The 15,494-nt window shown below is 44.6% G+C and overlaps 1 protein-coding gene across 3 annotated transcripts in view; it reads right to left on the bottom strand.

Annotated features, from left to right (window-relative positions):
- ATXN10 (ataxin 10) overlaps positions 1–13,247 on the bottom strand; it is a 67,281-nt gene extending 54,034 nt beyond the window's left edge. For 2 of the 3 annotated variants that reach the window (XM_051772553.1, XM_051772551.1), the window contains exons 1-3: positions 13,137–13,247; positions 10,890–11,081; positions 9,352–9,458 (exon numbers count right to left, since the gene is read on the bottom strand). In XM_051772553.1, coding sequence (XP_051628513.1) covers positions 9,352–9,458; positions 10,890–11,081; positions 13,137–13,225 — 388 coding nt within the window. In that variant the 5' untranslated portion in view covers positions 13,226–13,247. The remainder of the gene's footprint in view (positions 1–9,351; positions 9,459–10,889; positions 11,082–13,136) is intronic. The other variant, XM_051772552.1, reaches the window with a different exon arrangement.
- Between the last annotated feature and the right edge of the window lie 2,247 nt (positions 13,248–15,494).

Below are 15,494 nucleotides of genomic sequence, written 5' to 3' on the forward strand. Positions count from 1 at the left end.
AATAATTCAGCTCAGCACAGCTTAAATGGAGAGAGACAGGACAAGGAGAAGGGCTTCAAGCTGACAGAGTAGGTTTAGATTAGATATTAGGAAGAAATTCTCCCCTGGGAGGGTGGGGAGGCCCTGGCACAGGTTGCCCAGAGAAGCTGTGGCTGCCCCGTCCCTGGAAGTGTCCAAGTGTCCAAGCTTAGACAGGGCTTGGAGCAACCTGGGCTAGTGGAAGGTGCCCCTGCCCATGGCAGAGGGTTGGAAGTCGATGAACTCCAAGGTCTCTTCCAGCCCAGGCCATTCTGTGATTCTATGATCCTAAATCAGTCAGTCACTGCAGAAACAACAGGACTCAGGCAGAGGATCGAGCCCACAGAAGGAAAAAAGCACTACCAAGAACCACAGGATTCAAACACAGGACATTTAGATCTAGGAAAAGGTTTTAAAATGAGAGAGACTAATAAAGGATAAAACACAGCAAACCAGAGTTTACTGCATTTCCACACCAGAGCCTGTGCAACGATGATCCAAGCCCTGCTGGAAGTTGGAAGCCCCACTCTCCCTCCTATGGCCGTAACCCTTGCCCTAGGTGTTCTGAAAACAGTTCAAAAAAAGCTGTGGCAGTATCCACCAAAACCCAGCAGAGAGAGGGCAGCTGTACATTTAGAAGTGCAGAGCAGGGCAGGACTGGAGCAGTTGTGCCCCGGGTACCTCCCCCTGCCCAGCCCCAATCCTGCCTGCACCAGGGACCAGCCAGGGGAACTGCCTGCAGCCACAAATCCTGCTGCTCCCCCCCACCAGAGACCTTGCTGGCTGCTGCTCACACTCACTTCTAAGAGCAGCTCAGACTTGTCTAAAGAAACCAATACATTAAAACAAAAAGAGCTAAACAAAGGAACAAAAAGACCTCACCCCAACTGAACAACCCCTAATGGTACAAAAGAACAAACCAATTACTTAAAACCTTCCTGTCTGGTAAAAGTAGTAAAATGCTCTGAGCTATAGTAATTAGGGGATTGCAAAACTCAAAAAAACAGAGGATTTTCTTAAGCTATGGAAACATGAAACCAAAATCCCAATACAAGTGCAACTAGCAGTTTACTCCTACCAGATAGTGTATCAACTGATTGTTAGGGCACACACTCTGCAAATGCTACAGAGACCATGAAAATCCCAATATTATTTTTACAGATTGGAAAAACACAAAGGCCAAAAACAACACCAATAACTCAAATAAAAAACTCATGCTTATGTTTACATAAAAGTTTGATGAGTATAATATATTCGTCACACTCCCACAATTATTCCCCGAAAATACTATAAATATTATTTTGACAATGTAATTATAGTTTTTACTTTAACAGTGGCAGCAAAGTGTTGGCACCAATCCCCCATACAAAAAGCCTAACAGACAAAGCAAAGATCACACATAGGAAACTGGCAACTCTTATTCCTATGTCCCTTATTCCTATGGCTAAAAAAAGTCTGTTTAAATTAGCATCTGGTCTCTTTAAGCTGTAATACACAAGTAGTTTTAATGATGCTAGCAGTAAGCAAAAGGAAACCCCAAACACAAAAAAATAAATGGAAGTGCAGATGTTTAAACCCTCTTTATTTCCAAGCAGCTGAGGCATGCTCCTTTCACGCTGCTGTTGGGGAATCAACCCCACACACTGTGGGTCCATCTGGGAACTGCCCTCTCCCACCTCCCCTCCCTCAAAAGAAAAGCCAGTATGAACCTAAACTGACAAATGTCACCCATGATCGGCCTCTAGGACAGGTAAAGTGATTCAAGTTTTATAACCACTCACTCATTCCACATAAATCAGCACCTAATGTGACTCATACCAAAAAATCTGCAGCACAAGAATTTACAGTAGACTCTCAGAAACAAAACAATCACAGACACAATCCCCAACAAACAGTATGCCTTCTCCTCCAGAGATAAATATAGGAGGCACTGATGTGGGAAGAGAGGAAGGATGAACTTTCCTTCCTTAATCCTGTTGGTTTAAATTTAGCAGCCATTGTGTATGAGAGTCTCCAGGACAAAATTCAGAAGTCACACCTTCTCCAAATCCATATAACAAAGCTTGTGTGAAGACACGTGTTCAGAGAGCTACAGACCCCAGCCCACAGACAATAAATCTCAGGAATGGTTTCCCAAATGCATTGGGTGAGCTCTGAATATTTGCTCTGCTATGATGTCTGTCCAGTCAAAATCTACAAAGTGTGTCCCATCACACCTTCCAGGCATGCTTTAAAATATTTATTTTTTATATCACTAGTGGTGATTTGGAAATGTAACCATTCAGTGCAACAGGATTAAAGTACTACAAAAAGCAGAGACAGTAAAATGCAATTTTTTTAAAGAATAAAATAGGAGAATGAAAGTTACTGGACAATACATAAAAGACAAGCACCAAAGATAAGAGAGTGACTCCTTTGGTCGATATTGGCATTCATATAAAGAACATTCAGGTCCCATAACTGACCACTCTGTTTCTCCTTCCTGTTCATTTAAAATACATTGCTGAATGACCAGGCATTTCAAAGGATAAGGTACACACAAAAGTATCAAAAAGGGGGGAAAAATAGTTAGACTCTGATGTTAGTAGATAAGCCATAAATGCTCAGATTTTCAAACTAATTAAGCCTTAAATATCCAGAATTTCCATCTAACTCATTCTGCAAAGGTACCACTCCAGTGCACTCCGAAAAGGTCCAAGTATTTACTTCTAGCTCATTTTCCTACTGGTAGGAAGGTAGTGTTTTTAAGGGGACCAAAAGTAAGAGTGCTGCTGTTGCCACTGCCTTCTAGGGGAAGAAAACAAATAAACAGATAAATGTTGACAAGAAACTGTAAACGGTTAGGGACACGTGGCTGCCCATTTAAGAAACAATACAGGAAAACCAGTTCAGCCTGGTTTGGCAGGTCTGAGACCACCTCCTTTCCCTGCCCTTCTGTACCTTCCAAGTTAGTCTCAGTTTTCCATGGCAATTCCAATCTGCCAGTGGTTCAGTGCAGAACTGGGAAAAGGTCAGAGCAAAGGAACATCTTCTGGTTTGTCTCACTGAGCCATGACAGAACCGAAGCTTTATTTCTCCCAGCCTCTCTTAAAGAAGTAGAAATCATTGCAACCACTTCACTGGTATTCATCCATTTTTGCTTTCAGGAATACTCTTGCAAATATAACAATTCAACCCTGTTTTACTCAGATTCTTATTGAGCAAAACAAAAACATTTGATTAAACATCTCCTTTTCTGTAAATCTTGGACAATGACTTTGAATTAACAACTTTTTAGAAGGGAGAAGGTACCCAGTGCAGCTGCTGAGAATCTTATCTCCTCTTCCCATCCATTTTCAGGGATCTCTCATAACGAAACTTCAACGTGATTTTCTAGTGCTACATGAACTCCTACAGTTTACAGTTCAGTGGCTTTTGAAACACAGCATGTCTTCACCTTCAAAAGCTTATAAAGAAATCAAGTATCCTTCTTTGCTCAACCCTGGGATGTTCTCCTGCAGACCTCAGGAGAGGTCTTGTTACTTCATCAAAGATGAAATGCTTCCATCCCATCTGGCTTTTGCAAGAAATGTAATCTCTGGAACCTATATATAGGCCTAGGTCCCTTAGATCTTACTGCTGAAGCACACACACAACCCCGTGTTATTTTTTTTTATTTTTAATGTCTATAAAGGAGTGATATTTTTATTTGGACAAAGCTTTGAATTCCAAGGTTACTCAGTGCTGTCTCTTCTGCACTGATAGACTAAAATGTACTTCCCAAGGCATTTGCTTCCTAGACAAGGAGCAACCCATAAGTACCAAGGTCTGGGGTAACTGGGTTTTCATTAACTAAAACAAAAATATGCATGAGAGCTGATCAAACCAGTCAGAGCATTTAAACACCACAGACTGAGGCCAAACACAAGGGATTCCCAAGGGATTCCCAAGGGATTACTAATGCTCCTGGTGGGCAGAGAGAAAAGAGGCAGCAGGAAAGGAGATAGAAAAAAAGAGAAGAGTTAAAAAAGGAGGAGAGGGGGAAAAAGGGGGAAAAAGGGAGAGAGGAAAAATGGCAGGAGGACAAAAGGTAAGGAGGAAAAAAGGCAGGAAGAAAAAGGCAAGAGGAAAAAAGGTAAGGAAAAAAAGGTGGGAGGAAAAAGGCCTGAGGGAGAAAAAAAGGGCAGGGGAAAAAAGGTGGGAGGAAAAAAGGCTCAAAGCAAGACACATTTTCTATAGCTCCCTTGTAAGAACATGACATCTGCAGTCCTTGAAAAATGTTTCAAACCAGATATTCCATATTTTCCCACACATCCTCCCTCAAGAAAGGAAGCAGGAACAGGTGTTAGACACCTGATATTCATGTTGCTGAACATCCTACCAGAAAATGCTCAAGTTACTATAATAAGCACAGTATTAAAACATTTACACGGGGTCATCTTTCAGCACTGTTTTAAAGGAATGCTTTAAGTTCTGTTCTGAAGAGAGTATCTGTAGCTGTTTAACTACACCTGAACACTTTGCAGAACATTGGAAGCCAAGTCAAATTCCTGCTTAAGGATTCCAGCTTATTATCCACTACAATTTAGCCAAAGTTCCTGGGCTTTGTAGCATTCAGAGCAGTGAACACCCCAAACCTTGCTCTAACTGCCAGCACACCTGGGCACGGGTTTTGGCTGAGATCCCCAGCAGTGCCCGTGCCATGAACACATGGGATTCCCCCATTATAACACATTTTGAGGCAGCTTACCCTGATTGCTTAAAACTCCCAAAAACTTCAGGGCCACGGCATCAGCACAGCACAATAACACCAACACCTGTGCTACCTGATTCAACACAAGCTCTGCATCCCCAGGAGCCTGGAAGTTTGGAATGCTGGAGCCACGCTCAGAGCACCTCCCAGGCACACACTGAGAGCTCAGTTCTGCTCAGAGAGGACAATCACCTCATTCAGAGAACTTGCACAACAAATTGTCTCAGGCAGGGCAGCCATCAGGCACTCAGTGCCTTTTCATAGGAGAGGGCAGGAAAGTATTTTGGCAGATGAATCGTTTTTTAAGCAATTACGTTGGAATTCAAGGCACATTCCTCAGCATCGGCAGTATTTTGAGGTGGTGAAAGGTTTGAGAAGATCTATTTACAAACAAAAAGATTAAAGCTCCTCCTGTCCAAGCTGGAGTGGGAATAAATGAGAGGATCAAATGGGACATGCCTATAGAACGTAAGCTTGCTGCAAAACACATATGCCTTTGCTTGCAACTATCTTTTTTTTTTCCAGATTTCAGAGATGAATCCTAAATCCAGTTCTCTCACTCTAGAATTTAAAGATCCATCATCTTGACAAACCTCAATGTACCTTCCCAAAGTTCTGCTGGAAAGCTTAGGATTTGCCCTAGCAAAAAGGAAAAAAAGAAACAAACCTAACCCCGCGAGACACATGCAATGAAGTGAAGGAGATTTTCTACTTGGGCTTCTGACAAGGATATTTCCTATGTCTGCTGCAATCCCAAACATACTGAACTACTTCTTAGCTCTTAAGAGATGTGAGTCTGCTTTAAGTTCAGATAAAGTTCATCTGGCAGCTTCATCAGCTGCTCCTCTGGCAAGTGCTTTTTGCTTTTGTACCCAGAGCAGGAAAAAAAAAAAAAAGGTTGTTACAATGAGACTTTTCTTTTTTTAATTAAAAGAATTAATGTGAAAATTCCACTAAATCTATATTCTGCAGAGAGTTCAATTTTTCCCTACAACTTAAAGTAAAAAATTGAGTACCTCTGCTCCCAGGGAAAAGGGGACAAGATGAGAGGAAACAGCCTCAGGCTGTGCCAGGTGAGGTCAGGTTGGACATGAGGAGGAATTTCCTCCTGGAAAGGGTGGTGAGGCCTTGGCAGGGGCTGCCCAGGGAGGTTTGGAGTGCCCAGCCCTGGAGGTGTCCCAGGAAGGCCTGGCCGTGGCACTCAGTGCTCTGGGCTGGGGACAAGGTGGGGATGGGGCACAGGGGGGATCCATGGGCTGGGAGGGCTGTTCCAACCCTAACCATTCCATGATTCTCTGAACTCTCTGCACACTCATCTAGCTGTTGGCTTCACTGTGCAGCTCCTTAGAGCAGGGTCCCTCCTCCAAGTAGTAAAAAACTTGCTCCAGACAGATTCCTGCTATGTACTGTAAGCAATTCTGAGAAGAGACACGAGGCTGTGGAATGCAACTCAGACTAACTGGGAAGTAAGCTGGGAGAAAGAGTGGGGACAAACAGCTAACTGCAGCAACACCTCACAGGAAAGGCCTAAAAATGCTGGTTTTTTTTTTTTTAATGTAAGTATGGAAAAGAAAGGAGAATATTATTACAGGGACAGCTGGCTTGCAGGTGGGATTGGACAACCCTTATATGCCATATGTAAGAATTAACTATTTATTTTTAAACCTATCTGAAGCCTTAAAAAGCTATTTCAGGACAGGCATTTCAACTCACCTTCAAGTTTTCTGGCCCACTGCCTTATCCTGCACTCAAAACAAAAGCTTTGTTCATTGGCTGGGACAAGTACATTACAAGCACACAGGATTTTTTTTTTGGTACCATTAAAAAGAAAAAAGAAAGATATATGCTGAAAACTCACAGTAGGGTTGTTTCAGTAAATATACTGAAGTGAGCAGCCCAATTAACCATGTATATAACACCTAGGCCTAAGATACACTATTTTAAAAGTATTTCTCCTAGCAGAGAAGATGTAAAGGATTCTGGATTTAATTGAATAACTATTAGCAACAGTTTTTAGTCATGCTACTTAGCACAACACCTCCTTTTTGGCTGCTTTGATCACATCCTCTCCCTTAGAACCACCACACTGGTCACAGTAGTGGCCACAGAATATATACTTTATTTCATTTCAGGTTTTACCCATTTCAAATTGTACTACACTGAACTTTCCTACAAAAATTACCCCACCACTCAGACTTACCAGTGGATAAGAGTGCAAACATACCACAGATCAGGTTAAACCAATTTTTCAGTCTGCAGGAAGAATTTTCAATCTCATCTTCATAAATACAATAATGCTGGAACCTCAAATTTACTCAGCCTACAATGATTTGCTCCGGGAATTTTTCACAGGAACAAGGTCTGAAACACTGTTTAGTGCTGTTCACTCTGCAGTACAGCATTGCCTCTTTCTTTTATTTTGTTGCTGTGGAAGCAACATGAAGGTACTTTAAAAAACCTAAGGACATAAACAGGCACCAAGAGGGATCACCCAGTCCAAGCAGCCATCTGAGGGAGGAAACAGGACACATATCCAAGTGAACACCTTGAAATATTCCACTTTACACCTAATTATCTGCTAGAACAAGATACACATGCTACTCCAGCCCCATGACCTGATTCCCTACATGAAACACGAGGGGAATCACGAAGCAGAATTACAGTTAATAAACCCAGTACCATTTACTGATTTCATGGGTTTCTTTTGTTTCAGCAGTGCTATCCAAGCCCAATTGAGTGATTTGCTTCGCTTCTGACACCACGACTAATAATCCACAGTCAAATTGAACTGCTCCCTTCCCAGGTACCCCCTGCAGCAGGAGCTGCTGCTCCAGGCACCAGCTTCATTTCCACTTAGAACAAAGTTCATCAGATCACTCAGCAAGGAATTAGCAACACTTGCTTGTCTAGAATTTTTGTGCTGTTGTGCTGAGACACAGGGAATACATAAGCCATGCTCTTCACTGAGTTCCCCAACAGTATCACATGAGCCACCTATCCTGGGGCAATACAGCAAACTTTAGTTCCAACTCTAATGTGTTTGCTGAATGGCTACATCGAGTAACAGTCCCAGAACAACTCTGACTGAAACACTGTTAGAAACTGTCTGGTCAATGCCACCCTTGTGTTCATGGTGACAAACAGATGGTGCACCAGCCTGCGGTTAGGAAAAGGAACCTGAAGCAGATAACCAAATTACTGGGTTCCATCCCTCCTTTTTTTTTCCCTCAGCAAGATTCCCTGCTGGTTCTTCAGCCCCGAGAGCAGAGACCAGCACACATGTGTGACAGTCCAGCAAGGAGGGGACAAAGGAAGGGACAGCAGCAATGAGACTATGGGGGAAACCTCAGGCCACGTCTGTACCCAACAAGGGGCACATCCTCCTCCCTCTCCTGCAGCTGCTGGGCAGCCCCTCCGAGCCCACCTCTCCAGGACAGCTTTGGGAACCCTCTGCTGTCCAAGGCCTCGGCAGGGACAGTGTCAGGCTGGACAAAAGCAGCATTTCAGCTCCCAACACTTTTCCTTTTATCTCACTGGTCTATAGAGGGGTTCCCAGTCCTCCCTGTGACATGGCTTCAAAGTCACTCCTGGGTGCCATCAGTTCCTCCCTTCTTGGCCCCCGAGCAAGCCCTCTTTTTGTCACCCACGGGGCTTACAGTTCTGGCCCTCCCACCCTGAAGGGCCATGCTGGCACCACTGCTCCTTCCCTGGCAGCAACGGGTGCAGGAGTGACCTTGGCTTAAGCACAAACCCTCACGTGCCTCCAAGGCTTCGCTTTGAGCCAAACTGAGCAGCAAAAGAAAGCCCAGTGTTCTGGACCTCACTGCTCCCCCCAGCTTCACAAAGGTGTTTGAGGGGCAGGGACTAGGACAGTTGTTCCACTTGCTTCCACACAATGATACAAAAGCCAGGGAAAACCTCATCCAAGGAATGGGAATGAAAAGAAATGAAAGTAGAGAGACAAACCAGATGTTCCTCATCACTCCCTGAAAATGCCTTAATCCAGTGAAATGAGTTTGGGAGAAATCAGTAGCAATAACTACCACTAGGGAGGAAGGGCTCTGGAGTCACATTTTCCCTTCACTGCATAGAAAGAAAAAATTGACCCACTAAGGAAACATGAACACTACTCAAATCAGCACCTAATTCTTGGCAGGTATCATCCTGACTGGCCAGCAAGGAAAATTTAAAAATCATTTTTAAAAAGTCACAGCTGCAATCTGCTTCCTGGAATCAGACAAGTTATTTCAAGTATCATCAAAAAAAAAAAAATCATTTCACTACATTTGCACATGGAATAAAAGACAGTAAAATGGCAGAACATGTTTTGAAGGGAGGTACTACAGGAGCTTTTCATTTTTGCAATCCAGATATCCTGGTTCATTTCAGAGTTTCCACATATCTTTAACAATCTATAGGGAACAGTTCATGAAAAATACAACTGGACTAGACATGAGGCCAAGATTTTTTTCAAGCAATGGAAGAGAGACTCCCCCCTGATTCTTAACTACAACTAAAGAAACAATTCACCTTTATCAAACAAACACAGCAGTAAAGGGACATTGCACCTCCCACACAAAAAAATACAGTGCAGGCTATACCTTTAAAAAAATCCCAGGCCTTACCAGGCAATAACAATTCTTCTTTGACTTGCATTCCATGAAGCAATTTGATCAAATGGACAGATGTGGAGATGAGACCCAAGTTCCTATTATTAAATTGAGGAAAAAAAATAATAATTTGCTTGATATAAAATACACTTGAATAAAATTAAAAGGCTTTTCACCAAAGTTGACAGCAAACCTTTAGCCTCTTCAGGATCTCCAAAATAAAAACCAGTTTCTCCTACTTTACTGCCTATCAGCAGCCACATTATTGCCATCAGAAGCAAATCAAAGGGGCTTACAGCATCAGCCTGCATTCTAACAATTCTGGACACAGTACCTTCAGAGCTAAGTACCCTTTCCTCTCTTTTTGCTATTCTTCTAATCGGATGTTAAAAGTTAGCAAATTATTCCTGTAATTTGAACAGCTTTACTTGTGTAAAAGCATCCAGGGAAAGAGTCACGTCCATTACTCTGTAATAAACTTGGAGGATTTTCAATGCCAACAAAGCAGTTTGTGACACCATCAAAAACCAAGGGGGCCAGCTCCAAGGGAACCTTACACAACTCTCAGAGGGAAGCAGAGAAGGTCAAGTAACCATTTATCCTTCCTCCAGTGAGGAGGAAAATCATAGGTGCCATCTCAGAATGGTCTGAGTTGCAGCTTTTGTGACATTAACAAAACTCTGCCCCAGCACAGAAGCTACGACTTGGTCCCAGGGCAAAATGACATTTAGTTCAATAAATCAAATGTGACAAGTCCCAATAGGCCAAATTTGCAGAGTGTACTCCACAGTAAGTCTTTGTGACCCACAAGAAACTTGTAACAGGCCTTTGGGTTTTTTTTTTTTTTTTGGTCAGTTGGTTTGAGGTTCTTGGGCAGGATTGGGGCAGGGAGAGTGTTGCTGTTTTGTTGGGTTTTTAAAAAACAGCAGCCAGACTACCAGGTTTTCACTTACTACAGCTCGTTGTGTCCCAAGCATCCCTTCAATGCTGCAAGAGACACAGGCAAAAATAAGAGAGGCTAAATAACTTAAGGAGCCAGATTGACTTTTCCTCCATTAATATCAGTTTGCCTGGGCATGTATCAGGGTTAATATGCACAAGTTCTACACGCTTTCCTTTGCCATGAGGGCCAGACAGATCTAAATGTACCTTAAAAGACATACTACTTCTGTAACTGATAATTATGACTATTTACTCATTCATTATGTTATCCAAAAAATTGAAGAAAGAGAAAAAAATGGGTATTTATACAGTCAGGTTTCCAACAGGCTTATAGCATTTGCATCATCAACTTGTATGAAGGACCCAGACGGTTGTTCCATTATTCAGCAGAGCCCCAAACTCTGACCTACAAATAGCTCAGCTGTTTTTGTTTCTTGCATATTTGATTTCAAGTGACTGCATCAATCAGAAAATGCCAGTTAATAAATCAACCAACACAGTAGAGTAAAACAATAATCTCTGTATGAAAGCACACAAACATCAGGTGGTGATAATTTTTCGTGGGCTAAACCAGCTGCTGACTGTACCTCAGGAGGTGCTGGTTCCTGGCACACTGCACACAGGCATTCCTCAGGCACCTGAAGCACTCAGCCACGAGCAGCAGGCAGGTGTCCACATCTGCCAGCCCACAGGAGTCCCTGCAGCTCTGCTCAATGGCACGGGAGGCACTGGTCAGGATTTCCAGGAGGTCTCGAAATACACCTTCTTCTGCCACTTCTCTGAAAGAAATAAATTTGCGGTGAAAAGGAGGAAAAATGCCCTGCTGCCCAAAAGCCTCTGGCAATGACACTTCCTACTGTAAACCCAAAGATGTTTCTGCAACAATCTTTAACTATGCACAGTATACAAAGTCTTTCAAGTAGGAGCAAAAGACATCACACAATCCTCCCACCAGCCTTTTCAGAAAAGAGGTTGTAGGAGAGTTTTGTTCCCTTAGTATTTCCCCATGACTTTTCAGCAGATCTTTGGAATCTTATGGAAAAGGAAAAAGTCTCCCCAGTGCACAGGGCTGCCTTGTTTATACATGACACTGCATGTTGCTTTAAGAGAAGATGCTCTAATTAATTAACACAGTTCAGGTGTCCCACATTAGATCACAGAATCATGAACATCCTGAGTTGGAAGGCACCCACAAGGATGATCAGCTTGAATGGAGATGAGTTAAACACATGACACACATTGCTATCTCTGATATCACCTGCTGGTGAAGAGGAGCCACACCTGAGTTCATGGCATTGCTAAAGGAAGTTCAATCAATTTGCTCATCCAATCCTTCTGACCAGGGTCAGCAAAGGAAATCCAGATGTAGCCTCCCTGAACCTTCAAGAGACTTGTTGTGTACTCAAGATCAAACAGAAGAAAGTGAAATGAGATAAAATGTAAAGTAGTATCAAATAAAATGCTCACACAGAAAACTCTCCCTGAAGAAGAATTTAAGACCTTCTTGATCAAACACTTGTATATTATACAGTATTACCTGTGTTCTGCTGCTCACTCAAATGTCTAAACACAGAATTAGAAATTCTACCTCCTCTTTCATAAGTGATCACATCCATAAATCAAACCACAGAATCACTGAGGTTGGAAAAGACCCTTAAGATCGAGTCCAACATTAACCAAACACTGCCAACTCCACCATGTCCATGCACATCCTATCCATAATCCCTTTGACACGTCTGGAGACAGCATCTCCCACCTCTGCTGCTGTCGTGTTTTCTTTCCTGGACTGAACAAAACTCACTCTCTTTGTCTTTACTCACTGTTCACATTTTCTAAGTCCCTTGTAAGACCTTTTGCTCCAACAGTGACACTGCTATGTTTGTCTACATTTTACTGCCAGCACAGTGCATCCAGCATTGAGGGCTGTCAGGGCATGGAGGAAACTTACACAGAAGGGAGAGCACTCGTGCTGGAAAACACAAAACAGTGCAAATTAATATCCCTAAATTACTACAACATTAGATTGCAGATCCCCAGGGAGTGTGTATTTCATTCTGCAGCCTCAGAGTTGACCAAGAGCAACACACTCACACATTCTCCACCTACATTAAAACATTAAAAACCCCACCACAGCGTCACAGAGGGCTATGGAGGGGCGGGGGGAGTAACTACATTTTGCAGCGGTGCAATACTGGGGGGGAAATATCAAAGTGGCACAACAAAGATCAAAAACAGAGCTGGCCTTCAGCCATGAAGAAAACAGTGGAGCTTACATCACCAGAAAGAAGGTTTGGAATTTGGTTTTGTTTCAGGACATAAGAAAATACATTCGTGGAACCTGAACCTTCCAACTCGCAGGAAGTGGTGCAGCTCCTGCCGCTCCCTGACATGCCAAGACACTGCTCCGTGGCTGGGGCACCGCGTCCCCGTGGGACACGTGTTTCTGGTAGAGGAGCCCCCGGGCGTCCCAAACACACAGAAATGTTTCCCCCATCGAGCAGAACCGTGAGCTGGGAGCTCTTAGACACGGGCACTGTTCTGAAAAGGCAAAACGCTCAGTCCGCTGCAGTTTCCTTCCCATCAGCCTGCACACGTGCTGGGCTATCGCACGGAGCTGGCCCGGTTCGGCCCCGCCCGCCCAAGACAGGAGCGGGCGGTCGGAGCAGGCCGTGCGAGCGCTCGGCCCGGCCCGGGGGCAGCCGGGGCTGTGCGGGTGCTCCGCGGCGGAGGGGCCAGCGGGCACCGAGCGCCCCTTTCCCGGCTGCGCGCAGGGCCGGGCCGGGCCGGGCCGGGCCGGGGACCCTCTGCCGGCGCCGCCGCGCCCCCCCCGCTACCTGCGCCGCGCCTCCCGGAGCTGCCCCGACAGCGCCCGCACGCTCTCCAGGCGGGCCGAGCACAGCGACACCGCTCCGGCCGCCGCCATCGCCAAGGCCCGGCTCCGCTCCGCCCCCTGATATGGCCCGGCCCGGCCCCGCCATGGCCCGGCCCGGCCCCGCCATGGCCCGGCCCCGCCCCGCCCCTGCCAAGGCCCGGGCCGCTCCGGCCACACTCCGCCCCTCCATGGCCGGGCCCGCCCTCGCCCCGCCCCTGCCGAGGCCCCGCCCCGCCCCCGCCGTGAGGGCCGATGGCGGCGGTGCCGCCCCGCCGGGCGGGAGGTGGCGCGCGCGGTTCCGGCGGCAAAATGGCCTCTGAGCGAACACTGAGGCACATCTAAAAATACATAAATTACGCGATTAATTACATCTCACTTACTGTCTAAAGGTGTCCCCGCCCATGGGTGGGACTAAACGGGCTCGATGGTGCTGCGGGCTCCCTTCCAACTTGGCCTGTTCTGTAATTCTGTGATCTTTAAGCTCTCTTCCCACTCAATCCATTCTTGTGATTCTATGACATTAATTTTTTTTAAGTGTTAAAATATTAACCAGCAGCAACAACAAAAAAGTTACATTTTCAATGTGTAATATTTGTTTTCCAAAAATACAGTTCAGCTTGTTCTAAACATGGATATGAAAAGTTAACTTATATACGTGGGGGGGGGGGGGGGGGATCAAGCTTCCCAGGGATAAAAAGACTTAATTGTGGCCAAACACTATTACTCATAGGTGTTGTACCTCGAGCTCATCTGATCTGTCCAGTTCTGTGAACACAGGCAGATCACTTAAAAATCCAGCTTTCCCCCCAAAGAGCTTACAGTCTAAATAACATTTATTTTTCTTAGCAGAGACTTAGAGGACTGCAAGAAGGGGAAAAAAATCCACCTAGAGCAAATTATTCCATCTGAAAATAAAATTTTGCAGAATTTGTTTTTAAGAATTCTCCATCAAATTAAAAGGTAGACCAGACTCTCGAGGCAGTGGTGTTTGAATCTGGACACAGAGAAAGATCCATCCCAGCAGAGACTCTGGAAGACAGAGCAAATGCTGGCTCTGCAGGAAGCGAAGCAGGTCAAAGGCTGTGAATCCTTCCCATCTCAAATGCTAAGAGATGGCCACTCATCATCACAACGTATATATTGGCATTTACTGGGGGCAACTTCCAGCAAAAGATAAAATTTGGGCTCTGGAGAAAGTTACTTTACAGTAAAGAGCAAATCCCACTGCATGTTCTATTTCCGGCACAAATATTAGTTTTCCGACTCTTATTTGGGGTCTGTGTTAAATTAAGTATGACTTGGGCCACAGAGCTTTGAAGCTGTAGACCAAATGCTTTTATTTTTGTTATAGTATTTAATATGATCCAGTGAAATTGGTTGATGCACTTGGAGAAATGCTTTTGATTAGCCTTTGTTGTTGAGCCATGAGCCCCTACCCTCATGCCAGTCCTCAGCTTCAGGCTTACACTGGGCAAAACACAGCCCTTTTTCAGGAATTCTGAACACCTGGATTAAAATGAGGAAGAGCAGATCTGAGAGGAGGTAGCACCATCTTTTCAACCACCAGAGGTGGAACACAAACCAGCTTTTAAGGTTTTTGGATGCTTTCAATAGCAATGAAGAATCCATATGAAACGGACACTGCAGACTGTCTTAAACCCAAGAATAGCTATTGCAGTCCAAAGCCAACTCCAGAGAGATTATTTGGCTTCAGATGAGATGTTACACGTGTGTCTGAGGGCCATAGAAGAGCAGTTGCATTTGATGCTGGGGTGTGTATGTGTCACCCCTTTGTTATGGATGCAGCCTGGGCCAGTGGAAGGTGTCCCTGCCCAAGGCAGGGGCGTGGAATCCAAACCATTCCATGATTCTGTGATTGACACTAATATATGGTTTAACACTGCTACAGGGAAAAAAATTTGGCTACCAGAGTTTAATTTCTGCAGGAAAGGACAGGGATGGTCCAGGCCATACACAAAGCCAGGAAGGACATCCCTCTCCACAAGGCAGGCTGCTCTGGACACCAATCATGGGACTAAAGGAAAAAAGATGGATGTGGGGAGGTGGCAGCAAGCAGTGGGCTTATGGAAAGGGATCATGCTGCCTAGACAGGATATCTGAAATAAGTTCCAAGCATCTTGTTTAAGGTTTTGTGGGAAAGGAGGAGTCTCAAGGAGGACTGTGAAGGTGACAGTGTGCCTTTACTAGTCTCCTCTTGTGACCCTTTTCACTATCCAGTGTTATTTTAAGTCGTAGACTCCCATGAGCAGTGCTAAATTTGAGAGTTGTACCATATAATATGGATTTCCCATACAAATAC

Source organism: Manacus candei, unplaced genomic scaffold, assembly GCF_025592945.1.
Source record: "Manacus candei isolate 608988 ecotype Guabito, Panama unplaced genomic scaffold, ASM2559294v1 h1tg000153l, whole genome shotgun sequence".
NCBI lineage: Eukaryota > Metazoa > Chordata > Aves > Passeriformes > Pipridae > Manacus > Manacus candei.